The sequence below is a fragment of the Salvelinus alpinus genome, chromosome 24 (assembly GCF_045679555.1).
Source record: "Salvelinus alpinus chromosome 24, SLU_Salpinus.1, whole genome shotgun sequence".
Classification (NCBI taxonomy): domain Eukaryota; kingdom Metazoa; phylum Chordata; class Actinopteri; order Salmoniformes; family Salmonidae; genus Salvelinus; species Salvelinus alpinus.
The window spans coordinates 22,956,347-22,977,826 of record NC_092109.1 but is presented as its reverse complement, the minus strand read 5'-3'; the positions used below and the strand labels follow the sequence as shown (position 1 = coordinate 22,977,826).

At 44.0% G+C, this 21,480-nt stretch overlaps 1 protein-coding gene across 8 annotated transcripts in view; it reads right to left on the bottom strand.

The window, feature by feature from the left end:
• Positions 1-21,480, bottom strand: part of LOC139552342 (colorectal mutant cancer protein-like) — a 136,785-nt gene that overhangs the window by 84,818 nt on the left and 30,487 nt on the right. For 5 of the 8 annotated variants that reach the window (XM_071363979.1, XM_071363981.1, XM_071363977.1 and 2 more), the window contains one exon: positions 4,434-4,547. In XM_071363979.1, coding sequence (XP_071220080.1) covers positions 4,434-4,547 — 114 coding nt within the window. Of the gene's footprint in view, positions 1-4,433; positions 4,548-5,175; positions 5,317-17,612; positions 17,837-17,901; positions 18,174-21,480 lie in introns of those variants that run through there. The other 3 variants (XM_071363985.1, XM_071363983.1, XM_071363984.1) reach the window with 3 other exon arrangements.

Below are 21,480 nucleotides of genomic sequence, written 5' to 3'. Positions count from 1 at the left end.
GTGTCATCAGTCCGGTGCAACCTGTGCCGGATCCACACAGCAGGCCTCCAGTGCGCCTCCCTAGCACGGTACGTCCTGTGCCGGCTCCTCGCACTCGCCCTGAAGAGCGTGTCATCAGTCCGGTGAAACCTGTGCCGGCTTCACGCACCAGGCCTCCAGTGCGCCTTCCCAGTCCGGTACGTCCTGTGCCGGCTCCCCGCACTCGCCCTGAAGAGCGTGTCATCAGTCCGGTGCAACCTGTGCCGGCTCCATGCAGCAGGCCTCCAGTGCGCCTCCCCAGCCCGGTACGTCCTGTGCCGGCTCCTCGCACTCGCCCTGAAGAGCGTGTCATCAGTCCGGTGCAACCTGTGCCGGCTCCACGCACCAGGCCTCCAGTGCGCCTCCCCAGCCCGGTACGTCCTGTGCCGGCTCCTCGCACTCGCCCTGAAGAGCGTGTCATCAGTCCGGTGCAACCTGTGCCGGCTCCATGCACCAGGCCTCCAGTGCGCCTTCCCAGCCCGGTACATCCTGTGCCGGCTCCCCGCACTCGCTCTGAAGAGCGTGTCATCAGTCCGGTGCAACCTGTGCCGGCTCCATGCACCAGGCCTCCAGTGCATGTGTACAGTCTGGAGTCTCCAGCGACGGTCTACAGCCCGGAACCTCCAGCGACGGTTCACAGTCCAGAGCTTCCAGCGACGGTTCAGTCCAGAGCTTCCAGCGACGGTTCACAGTTCAGAGCCTCCAGTGACGGTCCACGGCCCGGAGCTTCCAGTGACGGTCCACGGCCCAGAGCTTCCTGCGCCGGTGCCATGGCCGGAGCCTTCCACTGCGCCGGTGCCATGGCCGGAGCCTTCCACTGCGCCGACGCCCAGTCCAGGTACGGTGTCCAGTCCCGCTCCAAGGCCGGAGCCTTCCTATGCGCCGGTGCCCAGTCCAGGCACGGCGTCCAGTCCCGTTCCATGTCCGGAGCCTTCCTCTGCGCCGGTGCCCAGTCCAGGCACGGCGTCCAGTCCCGCTCCATGGCTGGAGCCTTCCTCTGCGCCGGTGCTCAGTCCAGGCACGGCGTCCAGTTCCGCTCCATGGCCAGAGCCTTCCTCTGCACCGGTGCCCAGTCCAGGCACGGCGTCCAGTCCCGCTCCATGGCCAGAGCCTTCCTCTGCGTCGGTGCCCAGTCCGGGCACGGCGTTCAGCCCGGCTTCATGGCTGGATCCGCGGTCTGAGCGGGTGCTACGTTCCGCACCGGAGCCGCCACCGACGCTAGTTGCCCACCCTAACCCTCTCCATCTCGTTTCAGGTTTGCGGTCGGAGTATGCACCTTTGGGGGGGGGGGGTACTGTCACGGGTACTGTCACGTCCTGAACCCCGAGGGCTCTCTATGGTGTTTTAGGTCAAGGCAGCTGATGATCGTTGCCTCTAATTGGGGATCATACTTAGTGTGTCCTTTTTCCCACCTGCGATGTGGGATATTGTTTTGTTTGAGTGCCAATGTGCGCTACGTATTTCACGATCGTTATATCTTTGTTGTTTTTGATGTGTCACTATCATTAAAATGTGGAACTCTACTCACACTGCGCCTTGGTCTAATTATTCATACGATGGTCGTGACAAAAGGATCATTTAAAAAACTATGGTGCACATTGTTATAAACGTATTGTTCTATTTATCGTTATGACATAAATTCAGACAATATATTGCGATATGTATTTTTGTCCATATCGCCCAGTTTTAGTGTAGAATCTTTCTATCTGCGACCTTCTAAACATTGCGCCCCATTGAAAAAGTCTAAGACCCAGGTTTCTGTGAGTAGGATTCAAAGGTCAATAGGTCAGAAGTCAGAAGCTTGGGGAGTCAGGGGTGTACTTCATCCTAAACAAAAACGTCTGTGTGTAAAAGGTCGGGGGTTCAGGTAACGAGGTATGTGCCTCAGGCTGACACAGCCATCAAAGTCCCCACGTTGAGACAAGAGCCCCAATGTGTGTGTGTGTTATCCTGGGTTGAGTCAGGAGTCCTCCAGTTAAATGGCAAGCAGTGGCAATTAAAATAGCTGAGTGGCTTTAGCTCCATACCCCATGGAGAGCTGCAGGGACAAAGAGCAGCTTCCACTCAGCCATTATCAGGTCACACAGTGTGACGCGTGTCACCAACTGTCATAACACTCGTCCACTGATGCCCAGAGGCACAACAGTCACTGATAGGAAGTGACATGTGGTTTATGGCCAGGGCCAAAACATATTTTCAAAGCAGTTTGGCTTTGTGTGACCTTCATAGGCAACAACTTCTACAAGGGCCAAAGGCTTGGTCTGTCTGTCCTTAATCAGAAGTACATTGTGAGGTGAAAAGCCCACCAAAAGTCTAAAATTATTTTTGTGAGTGGGGAGTTCTGAACAAACGGTTACCCCAATACAACAGTCAAATGAAAAATCATCCACTTCAGGAAAACATGCTCTTTTGGAGCCAAACATCCTCCTTAGACTTCTAGGCACCACATATCCTTTGCATAAACTTGTTTGACTGAAATGTCCTGCATATTTACAACTTTGTATTTTAGACCAATGAGAGGGTTCAAATGTCAAGAGTGTCCACATCTTACAACAGGTTTTATTTCATATACAGGCTCCATAGCAACTGCCAGTACTTTGTCTGAGTTAGGACCTGACAGGCATCATTGACTTGTGTAGATCCTGACTTATAAGGATTCCAGTCATTACTCTCTATGCAGACACTAACAGAATGTGTAGATCGTTTGTATCATAAAAAAAGACACAAATGGGAAAGTGCAAATGGGAGCCAAATGTTTCAATTGTCTGCCAGTGCTGATATAGGCCTAGTGCTATCTGTAGAAGCTTGGTATGATGACATCACTATCTAATCGATCAGTCTCTCTACAACTACCAATGGCAGGTTTCATTCTATTCACTCCTCTCCAAACACAATGGCATTGAGTGCAAGTACAGTTCAAGCTATTTCTTTATTTTCTTTAACTCATGGCCTATCCCTTTCATCAAACTACAGCGGAACAGGTGGGAAACAGACAAACCAAACAGCTTCTAGCATCAATATTTAACACAAATTACAGTACCAGATTGCCTTTTGTTTAAAAACATCACCACGAGGAAAATACCCATAGTCGATGTAGGTGCCAGCAGAGGTATTCCACAGCTCTTTGAACCAGTGCTGTGTCTGTTTGCAGGGTTCCAGGGAGACACGCAGTGGTGGCCCACGGAGAGAGACTGAGTCTAACAGCCTGAGGGAGATGCTTCAGAAGGCCATGTCTGAATAAACAGCTTCTTAATTTAAATACAATTCCCCAGTCAGGCCGAGGCATTTATAGAACAGGTACTCACACAATCTGTCTCGCTATTACACTCATTCCATTAGATAAAAAAACGTTAGCACACCCATTCATTCTGTCCACACACACACACACACACACACACACACACACACACACACACACACACACACACACACACACACACACACACACACACACACACACACACACACACACACACACACACACACACACACAGAGAGAGAGAGAGTTAGAGCCCAAAACTCCCTCCTAGGAGAGAGCCAGTGTCAATCACTGGGACTGAGAAAACTACAAAGCAGATCAAAGCTAAGCAGTTGGCATGGTTACTGAGGCTTCCTGGTTCCAGTGACATATGGGGAGTGTTGCTTCATGCCAAATCATCCCCAAATCAATTTCCTCTTTATTTAAAAAGCAAAGCTTCTAGTAAATAATACGATACTATGAGCAATGTTATGGGAAAGTGATACCCGATTGCTGAAAATAAAGTAGTTCCTTTCGAGCGCATGCTAGATAATAACAACCAAAAGATGATCTCCGTGATGATGTCATCAGAATTCTGCATCTATTCTCGGACGAATAACTACTCTGATTGGAGCATATGGAGTGGTTGTTTTGGGAGGGAGAGGAGATTTCCAAACACATTCCAATAGGTAAGCCATGCAATTCAGTGCCTGTGTGACGCGTCAGCTATTCCTGGATATTCTTCAAAAAACATACATCGAAAGAATCTCTTATGTGAAGCCAGTTCAATTCCATTTTACTGTAGTTCTTTAACATCCATCAGAGCAGTTTGGGTTATTATTCAAAGATACAAATCCTACAAAGGAACTTTTGCATACCAGAGAGTTCTAAACCACAGGTGCAGAAAAGAGGAAGGGGAAAGAGGAACCATTTACACAGTGTTTCACAAATGATTGATCATGATGAGAGATCCGCTGCAGCTGGCTTATGGACATAAATATTATTCAGATTTGTAAGGCTTTAGATGGGGTGGTGGTGGTACCCACAGCATTACAGCAATTATCTTGGCATGGAACTTTGAATGGTAAGCTTAAGTTAAGGTAAAAGGTGAGTTTACAATACAGAATATGAATCCATGTGAATATACAATATATATATATATTGTCCGGTAGAGTACCTGTGTTTTGGCCAGTCTCTTCTCAAGCAGCTCTCTTTCTCTCTCCGTCTGCACCAGCCGCTTGTTCAGCTCCACCACGTCCCCCTTCCACGAGGCCAGGGCTGTCAGCTGGAGCTACAGAGAAAGGGGAGAGGACAGAGGGTTAGATCCATAACACACACACACACAGGCATGGATACATGCACACACATACACACACCAAGTTACAACAGATACAATGATTACAGAGCACACACACTTCCGACCTCCACACTCTCGCTCGAAGGGTTTAAGCCCTGATACAGAACAGAGAGAGCGCTAACACTTTATCATGTGGAGCATGCAGACTTTTCACTTGGGTGGGCTGAGGTGTCACGCACACACAAGCCCGTTCAGCTGTCTGAGGGCTCACACATTTCACACACACACACACACACACACACACACACACACACACACACACACACACACACACACACACACACACACACACACACACACACACACACACACACACACACACACACACACACACACACACACACCTCTATTCAGTTAACCTGCTCACAGTCATTCTTTAAGCCGTATGCATTTCTAATGCCAAAAATCGACTTAGGCCAACATTTTCCATGGAAAAATATGAACAAGGTTTTTAAATGGTAGATTAAGACTGACACAATAAACTAAAAAAAACTTTCTCATATCGAGAAGAAAGTCTCACAAAATACATGCCTAGGGGCATTAGAAAACTCTTACCCCTTACCTCAGCATACTGCAACAGAAAAATACGACAAACTTCTCTGCGACAACCTTTGTTTCATCCTGCAGTGTGGAGGCTTAACTTTCAGAGAGGAATTAGAGCTGTCATGACTAGGCAGAGACTGAGTGCAGATATAAATGGGTCTGCATGCCACTAAGCTACAATGAGAGTCCTTTCCAAACTAGACAAAAGGAGCAGACTTGGTTTTCAAGGGAAGAAAAAAAAGACAGACCAACCTCCATATATACCCAACCCAGATCTGTGATGCTAACGTTAGCCTCCACTGCTAACCTAACTCAAACCAGCCCCTGAGGATTTATTTTCACTACTTGAGTTCTATCTGTAGTACAGTGGTTCCAAAACCTTCTGAGAACAAACTAAACCACTTCTAATTTTCTTGTGGATCTCTAGACAAAGCAATGTTACTAGCCTAACCCTTGACCATTTTTGTTTTATTTCACCTATATTTAACCAGGTAGGCTAGTTGAGAACAAGTTCTCATTTACAACTGCGACCTGGCCAAGAATAAAGCAAAGCAGTTCGACACATACAACAACACAGAGTTACACATGGAATAAATAAACATACAGTCAATAATACAGTAGAAAAAATCTATATACAGTCTGTGCAAATGAGGTAAGATTAGGGAGGTAAGGCAATAAATAGGCCATGGTGGCGAAGTAATTACAATATACCAATTAAACACTGAATGTGCAAGTAGAGATACTGGGGTGCAAAGGAGCAAGATAAATAAATAAATACAGTATGGGGATGAGGTAGTTGGATGGGCTATATTACAGATGTGCTATGTACAGGTGCAGTAATCTGTGAGCTGCTCTGACAGCTGGTGCTTAAAGCTAGTGAGGAAGATATGAGTTTCCAGCTTCAGTGATTTTTGCAGTTCGTTCCAGTCATTGGCAGCAGAGAATTGGAAGGAAAGGCGGCCAAAGGAGGAATTGGCTTTGGGGTGACTAGTGAGATATACCTGCTGGAGAGAGTGCTACGGGTGGGTGTTGCTATGGTGACCAGTGAGCTGAGATAAGGCAGGGCTTTACCTAGCAGAGTCTTGTAGATGACCTGGAGCCAGTGGGTTTGGCAACGAGTATGAAGCAAGGGCCAGCCAACGAGAGCGTACAGGTCGCAATGGTGGGTAGTATATGGGGCTTTGGTAACAAAACGGATGGCACTGTGATAGACTGCATCCAATTTGTTGAGTAGAGTGTTGGAGGCTATTTTATAAATGACATCGCCGAAGTCGAGGATCGGTAGGATGGTCAGTTTTACGAGGGTATGTTTGGCAGCATGAGTGAAGGATGCTTTGTTTGCGAAATAGGAAGCTGATTCTAGATTTAATTTTGGATTGGAGATGCTTAATGTGAGTCTGGAAGGAGAGTTTACAGTCTAACCAGACACCTAGGTATTTGTAGTTGTCCACGTATTCTGAGTCAGAACCATCCAGAGTAGTGATGCTGGACAGGCGGGCAGGTGCGGGCAGCGATCAGTTGAAGAGCATGCATTTAGTTTTACTTGCATTTAAGAGCAGTTGGAGGCAACGGAAGAAGAGTGGTATGGCATTGAAGCTCGTCTGCAGGTTAGTTAAAACAGTGTCCAAAGAAGGGCCAGAAGTATACAGAATGGTGTCGCCTGCGTAGAGGTGGATCAGAGAATCACCAGCAGCAAGAGCGACAGCACAATCTCAAGAAAAAAAACCAGTAAGAATTGTTTGGCAAACAGGCTACACAAACCATTTGGCAAACAGGCTACACAAAAACAATTCAACACATGCATGTAGTCCATTCAGGGTTACAACACTTCAAGGGGAATCTTTTGGACTCAGTACTTTTTACAATAACTCCTGAATAGTACATTCTTGATGAAAAGTCAGCTACACAGTACTCAAAAACAAAGTGTTGTTCATTCACACAACTTCAAGATGAATCTTTTCTTCACACCATTTCACTATTCCTACATTTCTCTATACACAGAACTCCATACAAAAACTATTTTACTACCATAACTCTGGACAGAACAAGTACAGTATGTATTGCTGCGTAAGCAGCGGTGTGAATTAATTAACCAGCGATACTGTGTTTCCCCTGCCGTCTCTGATCAGTCCTGAGGGAGAGAAACACTTTGAATTAATCCTCTCAGGAAGTGAGAGGGACTGCAAGGATCACCTGCTATTCAGAATGGGCCATTAACACTCAAGCAGAGAGGGATGGAGGGAGCATTTCAAATGAGGGCCGTTTATAAAAAGCCATAATTCATAGATAATATAAATCAATCTAGGATTAGATTGATACACTATTTGCTTTTAAATAGAGATACTGTATAACACTGTAGTGTACATGAAAACTTAGGTTAGGCCTGCATGATAAGTCAAGTGAGTGAGACAATGACATAATTCAATGCCTAGTACCTAGTTTTACCAGTAATCACCATTTGCTCAACTGAAGGGGCCAACCACCAGAACTAACATTACTTCTACAGGAAACCCTTTTCGGTCCACATCCAATCCGATTGCTTGTGTTGCCTGTTTGCCAAATGGTGGGTTGTGGCCAATTCTTACTGGGTTTTGGCATGAGATTGTGCTGTGGTCACGGGAGAGACAGATCAGAGGTAAACGGAGGAAATGACATGGGAGACAGAAAGGCAGGCAGAGGCATGACGTAGAGGTAATTGGTGACCCCATACAATATTTATTTATTTACTTACTCTCTCATAATGACAAAGCAAAAACAGGTTTTTAGAAAATTTGGCAAATGTATAAAAAATAAAAAAGCAGAAATAGTTTATTTACATAACTATTCAGACCCTTTGCTTTGAGACTTGAAATTGAGCTCAGGTGCATCCTGTTTCCATTGATCATCCTTGAGATGTTTCTACAACTTGACTGGAGTCCACCTGTGGTGAATTCAATTGATTTGACATGATTTGGGAAAGCACACACATCTATATAAGGTCCCACAGTTGACAGTGCATGTCAGAGCACAGGACTGTGTCAAGGAACAGATCTGGGGGAGGAAGGAAACCAATGGTCACTTTAACAGAGCTCCAGAGTTCCTATGTGGAGATGGGAGAACCTTCCAGACGGACAACCTTCTCTACAGCACTCCACCAATCAGGCCAGACAGAAGCCACTCCTCAGTAAAAGGCATGACATCCCACTTGGAGTTTGCCAAAAAGCACCTAAAGACTCTCAGACCATGAGAAACAAGATTCTCTGGTCCGATGAAATCAAGATTGAACTCTTTGGACTGAATGCCAATCGTCACGTCTGGAGGAAACCTGGGACAATCCCTACTGTGATGCATGGTGGTGGCAGCATCATACTGTTGGGATGTTGTTCAGCTGCAGGAACTGGGAGACTAGTCAGGATCGAGGGAAAGATGAACGGAGCAAAGTACAGCGAGATCCTTGATGAAAACCTGTTCCAGAGCACTGAGATGGGGGCGAAGGTTCACCTTCCAACAGGACAACGACCCTAAGCACACAGCCAAGACAACGCAGGAGTGGCTTCGGGACAAGTATCTGAATTTCCTTGAGTGTCCCGCAAGAGCCGGGACTTGAACCTGATCAAACATCTCTGGAGAGACCTGGAAATAGCTGTGCAGCGACATTCCCCACGCAACCTGACAGAGCTCGAGAGGATCTGCAGAGAAGATTAGGAGAAACTCCCCAAATACAGGTGTGTCAAGCTTGTCGCGTCATACTCAAGGCTGTAGTCGCTGCCAAAGGTGCTTCAACAAAGTACTGAGTAAAGGGTCTGAATTCTTATGTGTAGGGCTGTTGCGATGACCGTATTACCTCCACACTGTCAGTCACGAGTCATGAAGGCAGTCAAATTCCACGTGACCGTTTCGTCACGGTAATTAGGTTTCTCCAAGCTCTGATGCTGCTGATGGTCATTAGTAGCCTACCAAACTTGCTAACTGCCTGGTAATCAGCACTCTATTGTCCCTCTAATCACTCTGACATCAATGCAAATGTCATCGAAAATCTAATCAAACACTTAATGAGAGCCCATGAGCTCATGTTGCGCAACATTTCTATAGGCTATGCAATTGCACGAGAAAACAGAGTGATGGCCTCTACTAAAAAGAGGAGGATCTCATCAGCTTTCTATGGGCTAAGCCTACTATATTTATTTCTCAACTTTCCTAATATTAAGCACATTGTATATCTTTACAACAGGAGTATAGCACGCAGTTGCGTCCCTAATGTGTTTGTCGTTACTGTGAGAAAGACCCGATCACGTGATGGAGAGCCATGTGAGTGAAAGGTACATAGGAGCGTGCAGTGCTTAGGTAAACGGGCACAACGCAGCACTCCGGGCCAAGGGCACAATGGCCACTGGCCGCAAAAGGCAGAGATTTTTTAGGGTGCATTATGGCCACAAAGGGAAGGACACCGTTAAATTTGAAGCATTATCAAGTGCTTGTCAAATTGTGAATGAGAGACTAATGAAGTGTGTACAGCCTGCGCAAAAAAAAACAAGCAGGGCTCAAGCATTTCAAACAACTTTTTTCAAATCATCATTAGAGTCGCATCATGCAGCCTTACAATGTATTAAAACCCTAAACATATAGCCCAACATTTGTAGAATGACTAAAGTTACATTAATAATAGCTATAAGTAAAGCATATAGGAGTACCTATTTCTTTGTTAACTGATCAACACAGAATAGCCGCATGTGCGCACTCCCTGAAATTGTTTGGAGAAAATATGTATATTTTATTCAGCTTTGTTCAATTGTATTCTTCATACTATAAAATAATGCCAAGGAATTCTAAGCAAATCTTGTCTGCTAAATGAACTAGTGTAGCCCACAGCAATTTGGCATAGCCAGATGAGGACCTAACATCAGGACAACTCAGAGTATGCTATTCTGTTCTTCTGAAATAGATTACATTTTCTTCATATCATGCTTCTTTAGACCTGTCTAAAATAAATAATGGATTTATTGTGAAGGTGTAAGCTATATTGCATGGATTTATAAGACTTTTTAAAATATAGATGTTCCAAAGGTCTGCATCAGTGACAGCCAGGAGATGCTAAATGTGTTTGTTAATTAATGGTGAATAACCGTGAGACCGACAGTTATTTGCTTGACAAACACCAGCTGACGAAATTTCGTGACCACCACAGCCCTACTTATGTAAATGTGATATTTCTGCTTAGATTTTTAATACATTTGCAAACATGAAGGAAAAAAAAGTTTTTGCTTTGTCATTATGGGGTATTGTGTGTATATTGATGAGGGGGAAAAAAACATTTAATCCATTTTAGAATAACTGTAACGTAACAAAATGTGGGAAAGGTCAAGGAGTCTGAACACTTTCTGAATACACTGCATGTTGAAGAGGGTGGGGGCTCAAGGGGGATCGCTGTCTCACCCCATGGCACTGTGGAAAAAAGTGTTTTTTGCCAATTGTTGTTTGTGTACATGGATTTTATAATGTCGTATGTTTTTCCCCCAACACCGCTTTCCATCAATTTGTATAGCAGACCCTCATGTCAAATTGAGTCAAAAGCTTTTTTGAAATCAACAAAGTATGAGAAGACTTTGCCTCTACATCTCTCTCTGTCTCCCCTAGCCATTTCAGCTTCTAGGGGCAAGTTCTCATTGGTAAAATGATAGAGCCCCATGATGCACTTCCATTATCTATTTTGAGGGAGTAGGGAGCAGGGTGGCTCTACAGATGCCACCCAGGAATCCAGAGGTGTCCTTTTCAGATGGAGGGCAATCCTCTAACATCTCCATCAGTACCACTCACCGTGTCCATGTCAACCTTACACACCTTCCTTTAAATAGCCTAAAGCATGACCCTTTCAGTCTAATATAACTTACCAGAAAGATGCATGGTAGAGATACATTATCATTAGTGGACAATGGAAAAGTCATATCTAGCAATTAAATGCAAGATTGTGCCATATATCAAAATGGTATCCGCATGGTCAGTTATGTATGCTCAACAATTTGAGTCAAATTGAGTAATCTGAACGCTACATACTCATTGACCTTATGAAGGTTGTCCCCAATCTGTGTCTGTGAGCTATTAACTGAAGATAAAAGGTATTGATGCCTCTACCACCATTGTAAAAATGAGAAGACCTACAGTACAGGGGGTTTTGTACTCTAGAGCCTATGGCTAAACCCAAGCTATACAACTCAAACACTATGGTAGTGAGTAGGATGTTTGTACTGTGTACACTATCAAGAGTAGAAATGTGTACTAATTAGGGCAACATTGTACATTAGCCATCACTAAGGCAGAATGAAGCAGGTACAAGCTATATTCAGCCTAGCTATGCAGCTTATTTATCAAATAGCTACCCTTCCTCAGGCCATAGGAAAAAACGTCAACCAATGGAACATTGAATTGCCCGGTCAGGGTCCACAAAAAGAAGCTCCGAAAGAGGCTGGAAGCAATCTCTCACCTCACCGCCTGGCACCAAAAATAGTTTGGTGCTCCACATGCTGAGGGAAGTCAACGTGATTCATTTGTCTAATTTGTGTTATGGCCAGAAGACAGAGACAAATGGATCACATGGGAAGTCTTCAATGCTGAGGCTAATTTACTACATTAGAGCCAGGCCTTGTGTTCTACATTTTATTTTGCCAAAGCTGCAGCAATCCGCAGAGTTCTTTTCAGGGCAAGTGGAAAAACGTGGCCTTGCCGGCTGCTGGCAAAATGCTAACGCTGAAGCTTTTCTGTATTGAGATTCATTGCTCTCCTGATTGAACTCAGATATAGGGTCAGTTTTACCCTTAACAATCAGAGCCTTAACAGTTACGACAGGGGTTTCAAACATGCAGTTCGAGAGTTCTTTATTCCCCCCACTTGTGCTCGCAATTGAATTGGTATACAACAATTCATGCAACAGCACCTAGCACATTAAATGAAATGAAGCAAGAAATTGCTTCATGTAGAATTATTTTATATCCTAATGTACACAGTGTACAAAACATTAGGAACACCTTCCCAATATTGAGTTGAACCCTCTTTTGCCTTCAGAACAGTCTAAATTCATCGTGGCATGGACTACAACATGTCGAAAGCATTCCACAAGGATGCTAGCCCATGTTGACTCCAATGCTTCCAGTCATGTCAAGTAGGCTGGATGTCCTTTGGGTGACGGACCATTCTTGATACACACTGGAAACTGTTGAGCTTGAAAAACCCAGCAGCTCTACAGACAATTCCTTCGACTTCATGGCTTGGTTTTTGCTCTGACTTGCACTGTCAACTGTGGGACCTTTATATAGACAGGTGTGTGCGCCTTTCCAAACCATGTCCAATCAATGGAATTTACCAGAGATGGACTCCAATCAAGTTGTAGATACATCGCAAGGATGATCAATGGAAACAGGATGCACCTGCACTCAATCTCAAGTCTCATAGCAAAGGGTTTGAATACTTACGTAAAGAAGTATAATCTTTTTTTTATTATACATTTTCAAAAATGTCTAAAAACCTGTTTTTGCTTTGTCATTATTGGGAATTGTGTGTAGATTGCTGAGGATTTAAAAAAGAATGTTTTAACCATTTTAGAATAAGGCTGTAATGTAACAAAATGTGGAAAAAGTCAAGGGGTCTGAATACCTTCTGAAGGCACTGTAATGTTTGGTATACTCAGTTTAGGTAAACTGTGGTGTATAATTGCAAAATTCCAGGAACTTTAATAAATTCCCAAGTTCTCTCGATATCCCAGATACAGGAAGGCATAAGCAGGAAATCCGGTATCCTGCAACCAGGATTTCTGGAAAACCAGGGAATCTATTTAAAGTTCCCGGAATTTTGCAACCCTACTGTGGCATACCTAGGGTAGAATTGTTTTGTTGTTCTTGTTATTTTCCCCAGTATATGGCCTCCTGACAACTCCCTTCACAGGCATGGGCCCTTAGTCAAATTAACTTAACTTCTAATGCAGTGGGGTGTCTAGTAGGTTAACATACATCTGCAACCCTGCGCATGTGACAAAATTAAAATCTAATCTAATCTACAAAACTGATCTGGGATCAAATGGCTTTGCTGAGGTATTTCTCATTATGAAAGTGCCAACAGGTTAGCATGTTAGGCTAGGCAGTGTTTTAAAGGCTCTCCTAGTGGTATGCATCTGTGTGACATTCTGACAGCCTATATTCACACACATCCTATTTACTTTGATGAAATGTCTGGATGCCACATGGGAAGTGGCCTTCCCTCCTTTTGGCATTCCACCCATATGTCACTTGTCATTTCTCAGGGATTATAATTACCTTAAAAGCATTGAAATTTCCGGAGAAACCCACACACGCCACCCCTCCGACCCTTAATATCTCCACCTCTCCCCAATGCCCCCACCCCATCTAGGCACACAGGTCTCTCACAAGGACATTGTTGTACTGTAGAACCTAGGAATACTTTGTATACGAACATACTCCTACCTGCCAAAACTAATTTTCAATAAATTGTTTCTTACCATGACAGCTAGGCTACATTTGCCGTGTTGGGAGTGGGATGGCATAAACACCAGGAATGGTCGTGGAGTCCCTAAATGAGATTTGAAAGTGTAGCCTTGAGCCCAGGGAGAGCTAACTCCATGCTGATACAGACCCACCAGCCCATGAAAATGCTAATGGGTAACATGGCTACTCAAATAGAGCCTCACCGTGGAGATGTCATAATAGCCATAAAACCCACCGGTAAAACAGGGAAATGGTTGAAATCATTTCCCATAGGGGATTTTAGAAACACTTAAAATAAGGGCTGTGTTTCGTGTAGGCTTACCCTGGCATGACGTTTTGATAACCATGTAAATCTCTCTAGGACAAGGTGACTTTTATCAATATATCCGTCTCTATTTACTCTCAAATTTGAATATGCTAATTAGCATCAAAGTAGATATCATCCAAAAGTATAAATTTCTGCAAGCTCCTGCACATCATCTCCAGCTGACACATTTGCTAACAGGTATTATATCAATTTAAAACTTTCAGAAGACTTTTCACAGAATTGTCCATTTAAATAAATGTAGCCAATTTATTCATTACTACATTTAACTAACATCTAGAATGTCATTGTAGCATTACGATTTCCCTTCACTGGAATTAAGGGGCCTAGCCCGAACCATGAAAATCAGCCCCAGATCATTATTCCTCCTCCACCACACTTTACAGGTGGCACTATGCATTCGGGCAGGTAGCATTCTCCTAGGATCCGCCAAACCCAGTTTCCATGGCTACTCAGCCATGGAAACCCATTTCATGATGGTCCCAATGAACAGGTCTTGTGGTGACGTTGCTTCCAGAGGCAGTTTGGAACTTGTTAGTGAGTGTTGCAAACGAGGACAGACGAGTTTACACACTACGCGCTTCAGCACTCGGCGGTCCCGTTCTGTGAGCTTGTGTGGCCTACCACTTCGCGGCTGTGTTTCTCCCAGACGTTTCCACTTCACAATAACAGCCCGTACAGTTGACCAGGGCAGCTTTAGCAGGGAATAAATTTGACAAACTGACTAGTTGGAAAGATGACATCCTATGACGGTGCCACATTGAACGTCACTGAGCTCTTCAGTAAGGCCATTCTACTGCCAATGTTTGTCTATGGCGATTGCATGGCTGTGTGCTCAATTTTATACACCGGTCAGCAACAGGTGTGACTGAAATAGCCAAATCCACTAATTTGAAGGGGTGTCCACATACTTTTGTATATTTTGTGTATCATTTACAGGTAACAAACAAAATAAAGAAAACACCAACATAAAGTGTCTTAATAGGGCGTAGGGCCACCAGAACAGCTTCAATGTGCCTGAAACTCTTATTGGAGGGATGCAACACCAGTCTCACACAAGAAATTCCATAATTTGGTGTTCTGTTGATGGTGATGGAAAACGCTCTCAGGCGCCGCTCCAGAATCTCCCATAAGTGTTCAATTATACTGAACAAAATTATAAAATGCAACATGTAACAATTTCAAAGATTTTACTGAGTTATAGTTCACATAAGGAAATCAGTTAATTGAAACAAATTCAATAGGCCCTAATCTATGGATTTCACATGACTGCGAATACAGATATGCAGCTGTTGGTCAAAGTAGGGGCATGGATCAGAAAACCAGTATCTGGTGTGAGAGTTGATAGAGTTGATAAGGCAGTTGATTGTGGCCTGTGGAATGTTGTCTCACTCTTCAATGGTTGTACAAAGTTTCTGGATATTGGCGGGATCTGAAACGCATGGTCATACACGTCAATCCAGAGCATTCCAAACATGCTCAAGGGGTGACATGTCTTTTGAGTATGCAGGCCATGGAAGAGCTGGGACATTTTTAGCTTCCAGGAATTGTGTACAGATACTTGTGACATGGGGCCATGCACTATCATGCTGAAACACAAGGTGATGGCGGCTGATGAATGGCACGACAATGGACCTCAGGATCTCGTCACGGTAGCTTTGCATTCAAATTGCCACTTTGGAGGTGGCTTATGGTAGAGAAATGAACATTAAATTATCTGGAAACAGCTCTGGTGGACATTCCTGCAGTCAGCATGGCAATTACACACACCCTCAAAACTTGAGACATCTGTGGCATTGTATTGTGTGACAAAACTGCACATTGTGGCCTTTTGTCCCCAGCACAAGGTGCACCTGTGTAATGATCATGCTGTTTAATCAGCTTCTTCATATGCCACACATGTCAGGTGGATTGATTATCTTGGCAAAGGAGAAATGCTCACTAACAGGGATGCAAACAAATGTGTGCACAACATTTGAGAGAAATATTGTGAGTATCAAACATTTCTGGGATCTTTATTTTAGCTCATGAAACATGGGATCAACACTTTACATGTTGCATTATATTTTTGTTCCGTGTAGGTGGGAGATCTGGTGAATGAAACACCCACACCCACACACACACACACACACACACACACACACACACACACACACACACACACACACACACACTTTCAACCCCCTATGCTCCGTTGAGACCCCTCTTTCAAAGTCACTGAGATCTCTTCTTCTAGCCATGGTAGCCAAAATAATGGGCAACTGGGCATTTTTATACATGACCTGAAGCATGATGGGATGTTAATTGCTTAAATAACTCAGGATCCACACCTGTGTGGAAGCACCTGCTTTCAATATACTTTGTATCCTTTATTTTGGCAGTTACATGTACACGGAGTATACAAAACATGACAGACTGACCAGGTGAATTCAGGTGAAAGCTATGATCCCTTATTGAGGTCACTTTAAATAAATCCACTTCGAATCAGTCTATATGAAGGCGAGGAGACAATGCTTAAGCCTTGAGACAATAGAGACATTCATTGTTTTTGTATGCCATTCAGAGGGTGAATGGGCAAGACAAAAGATTTAAATGCCTTTGAACGGGGTATGGTAATAGGTGCCAGGCGCACTGGTTTGAATGTGTCAAGAGCTGCAGCGCTGTTGGGTTTTTCCACTCTCAGCAGTTTCCCATGTGTATCAAGAATGGTCCACCACCCAAAAGACATCCAGCCAGCCAACTTGACACAACTGTAGGAAGCATTGGAGTCAACATGGGCCCACATCCCTGTGGAATGCTTTCGACACCTTGTAGAGTACACGCCCCGACAAATTGAGGCTGTTCTGAGGGTAAGAGGGTGCAACTAAATATTAGGAAGGTGTCCCGAATGTTTTGTACACTCAGTGTATATTTTGGATATTAAAATACACAATAATGCCAATATTTTTGGTATTTCCCGAAAATGGTTTGCTGTCTGATTTATCTATACTCTCTATAATTCAAAAGCCTTTTTGACAGTTTAATTAATGAATTATAGCAGTATTGTTTTACAGAAAGAGCAAACACAGATAAACGCTTTTAGAAGTATTGTCCTTTTATGAAAGATAACCTCTGATAAGGGGGATAAGGAAGGAATCTGTGACATCCTACAGGATAAATCTGGTGCACAACCAATAACAGGCCATGTCCTAGGGACAAAGACATAGAGATAGGAAATAATCATCTTCATTACCATTCACACAAAGCCCTCCTCATTTAGCCTGTATAATTCGAAACAAATCCAGCTTGTGTAGCTTAACGGTGCCGTAAAATAGAAAGATCACTGCAGCAGTTATTAGACGACAGACCTTAACAAAAACAAATTCCCCCATTAAAAACGTGAAAGAAAAACATTTGTTTGACAAAGTACGGAAATAAAACAACTGATGGGCTGAATAAATTAAAACGAGGTAGACTGGTCAAGAAAACAAAGTATGTCTGTCTACCACATCTCTTTAAGGGAAGTAGTCAACCTAATGCACCACCGCTTGTCAGAGACTACTACTGCTTCACCTCCACCCACTGTCACCCCTCTGAGCGTCTGTGCCCCCTCCCTGCATTCATCTGCAGGCTCCTCAGCTGTGAATACCCACATGGTTGGCTGACAGGCATGAACAAACTCACCTTTCATAAACAAACACAGACAGCTGTGGAGGAGCCTCATGCTCTCATGCCTCATGCTCTCATGCCCTCCTCTCCTCCTCTCTCACCCTCTTCTGGCCTCTCCTCCCAAATCCTCTCGTTTGTTTCTCTTCCCCAAAGAGGGCCTCCCATCAGTCTTCTCATTTGCGTCGCTGCTCAAACTCCTCTTCTCTGAAACTACTCTTTACCCGTCTTCCCTCCTTTACACGCTTTGCTCCTCTGTCTCTTACTTCCTACTGTCTCACCTCATCCTCTCCTCTTTTCTCCTTACCGGTGCTCCCCCTCTTCCCCTGACCAAGGCGCTGTGTGTGTTTCTCCTCCAGGCTGTAGCTTGTCTTCATCTCCTGCTCAGAGGTAGCACACGGTCGCCCAGCATACCATTATGTTTCCACCAACAGAACTACAATACTGCTGGAAAACAACGGCCTCAGGGTTCACCCTCCTAAAACTACAATATAAGCTCTCTCCCGGTGGTGTTCTGTCCACTGTGGAGGCTTTACTGTGTGAGTTCCCCCTGAAACAAAGGGCTGCTCTGCTCTCCTCTGTGTGTTTTTTCACCTTTTGTTGTTAGTGTCGCCCTTTCCTTCCTGTCCTAGTGGTGGGTGTTAGTTGCAACGTTGGGGCCTTCGCTGTTAGTCAGTGCAGCTGCCTTCTATTGGACTGAGCACTGAGAACGGTCCCTGGGCACTCTACTAGACTTCTAACCCCCTCCCTTTCCCTCCACAGAGCGAGGAAAAGGCAACACAAACTGAAACACAGCGTGGAGACAGGAATGCGGAATCAGAGCTGGTGTGTGTGTGTGTGTACGTATAAAGGGGTAGAGAGATATTAGTGAAGTGGACAGGACAGGCTGTGTCCAGGGTGAAAGGTCAGGAGTGAGTGGTCATGACCTGGAACTCCTACTGGACACAACAGACACACAGTCTGGACAGAGACCTCTCTTCCTGAGACCACAGATTCCAGGAATTAGCAGTGAAGCCTCCACCTTGAAAACAAGTACTTTACTTCATCAAAGTACATAAAGCTCTGAATCACTTATTCCTCCCACAAAAAAAAACTCCCTTTATTTACCTAGGCAAGTCAGTTAAGAACAAATTCGTATTTACAATGACGGCCTACCCCGGCCAAACCCTAACCCGGACGACGCTGGGCCAATTGTGCGCCACCCTATGGCACTGCCAATCACAGCCAGTTGTGATACAGCCTGGAATCGAACCAGGGTCTGTAGTGACGCCTCTAGCACTGAGATGCAGTGTCTTAGACCCCTGCGCCACTCGGGATCCCCAAATAATAATAATACTTGTTTCCCCCAGCAAAACCTCTCTCAGTGCAAAGTATACAAACAAAGTACTACAGTGCTCATTCCTCTCATGAGAAAACAGCAAAAAGCACAAGGACATTTACACATCTCCTTTCACCTACTTTTACATAAAGCCTAGTCTAGCAGTAGATTTGTAATGGCATAATGGTAGAGAAATCCTCATTCTGCTAAAGGCCAATTAAGGCTAATATGAATGGTAGCCTTGTTGCCTGAACACGGTTAGCTCTCTAGGGAAAAACACAGAGGTACTTTAAGTGTTCTGTGCTTATAGTCATACCTGAATATACCTGTATACATGATACAGTGCAAACACTTGCTGGAAATGCTGAAGACACAATCACACTAAAAAAACAAGACAATGGACATCTTGACTGACTGTTTCAAAATGACAGCCTTCAAACCATAGACCGGTGGAGGACATAGATATAGATGTGTTATTGTCACATACATCGGATAGGTACAGTGAAATGTGTTGTTTTACAGGGTCAGCCATAGTAGTACGGTGCCCCTGGAGCAAATTCCTCTTCCAATGCACTGTGGAGGTCAAAATAACAAAACTGTCTATCAAGTCTATTCATTTAAACATTTTAATTACTTCTACTTGCCAGTATCATTTCACATGATAAGACAAACATTTTGTTTGCTAACATATGATGGGGGTCCCTGAGTTGCTGGTTTGCCTGGGCAAGAAAACTTTGAAAACCCCTGCTCTAAGCAACAGCTCGGTCGACCAAGATTGCTTTTATTTTTTTATGTTGCAGAAGACACCTATCTGATTCGCGCCTGTCTCAGTGGACTAATCCATTGCGGAGGCCACAGGGATGTCGCAGTCCATCACTCTAAGACAGTGGTTCCCAAACGTTTTACAGTCCCGTACTTCAAACATTCAACCTCCAGCTGCGTACTCCCTCTAGCACCAGGATCAGCGCACTCTCAAATGTCATTTTTTGCCAACATTGTAAGCCTGCCACACACACACTATACATTTATTAAACATAAGAATGAGTGTGAGTTTGTCACAATCCGGCTCGTGGGAAGTGACAAAAAGCTCTTATAGGACCAGGGCACAAATAATAATCAATCAATTTGCTCTTTATTTAGCCATCTTACATACAGACGTGCTCAAATTTGTTGGTACCCATACAGCTCATTGAAATAATGCTTCATTCCTCCTGAAAAGTGATGAAATGAAAATATATTTTATTGTGTATACTTGCATGCCTTTGGTATGTCATAGAATAAAGCAAAGAAGCTGTGAAAAGAGATTCATTATTGCTTATTCTACAAAGATATTCTAAAATGGCCTGGACACACAATATAATAAATAAATTGGATTATAGTGATATTTCAAACTAATTATTTTCTTTAATTAGTATCACACATCTCCAATCTTGTAGTCAGTCAGTCAGCCTATTTAAATGGAGAAAAGTAGTCACTGAGCTGTTTGGTATCATTGTGTGCACCACACTGAACATGGGCCAGAGAAAGCAAAGCAGAGATTTGTCTGAGGAGATTAGAAAGAAAATAATAGACAAGCATGGTAAATGGAAAGTCCACAAGACCATCTCCAAGTAGCTTGATGTTCCTGTGACAACAGTTGCAAATATTAAGAACTTTAAGGTACATGGAACTGTAGCCAACCTCCCTGGGCGCGGGCGCAAGAGGAATATCGACCCCAGATTGAACAGAAGGATAGTGCGAATGGTAGAAAAAGAACCAAGGATAACTGCCAAAGAGATACAAGCTGAACTAGGTTGAAGGTACGTCAGTTTCTGATCACACCATCTGTCGATTTGTTCATCGGAAATTGTGAATAACTCACCCCAGGTTAATGAGAAGGGTGTGCTTGAAAGGATGTACATTACTCTTCAGTCCTCTTCTGGCTGTGCCGGGTGGAGATTATAACAGAACATGGCCAAGATGTTGAAATGTTCATAAATGACCAGCATGGTCAAATAATAATAATCACAGTAGTTGTCGAGGATGCAGCAAGTCAGCACCTCAGGAGTAAATGTCAGTTGGCTTTTCATAGCCGATCATTAAGAGTATCTCTACCGCTCCTGCTGTCTCTAGAGAGTTGAAAACAGCAGGTCTGGGACAGGTAGCACGTCCGGTGAAATTGGGTTGTATTGGAGAGTCTCAGTCTTAAATCATTTTCCACACACAGTCTGTGCCTGTATGTAGTTTTTATGCTAGTGAGGGCTGAGTATCCACTCTCACATAGGTACGTGGTTGCAAAGGGCATCAGTTTCTTAACAGTGCAATTTGCCAAGGCAGGATACTCTGAGCGCAGCCCAATACAGAAATCTGGCAGTGGCTTCTGATTCAATTAAATTTTCACAGAACCGCTTATTGCAATTTTGATGAAGCTCTCTTGTTCAGATATCGGTAAGTGGACTGGAGGGAGGACATGAAAGGAATAACGAATCCAGTTGTTTGTGTCATCGGTTTCTGGAAAGTACCTGCGTAATTGCTCACCCAACTCACTCAGGTGCATCGCTATATCACATTTGACATTGTCTGTAAGCT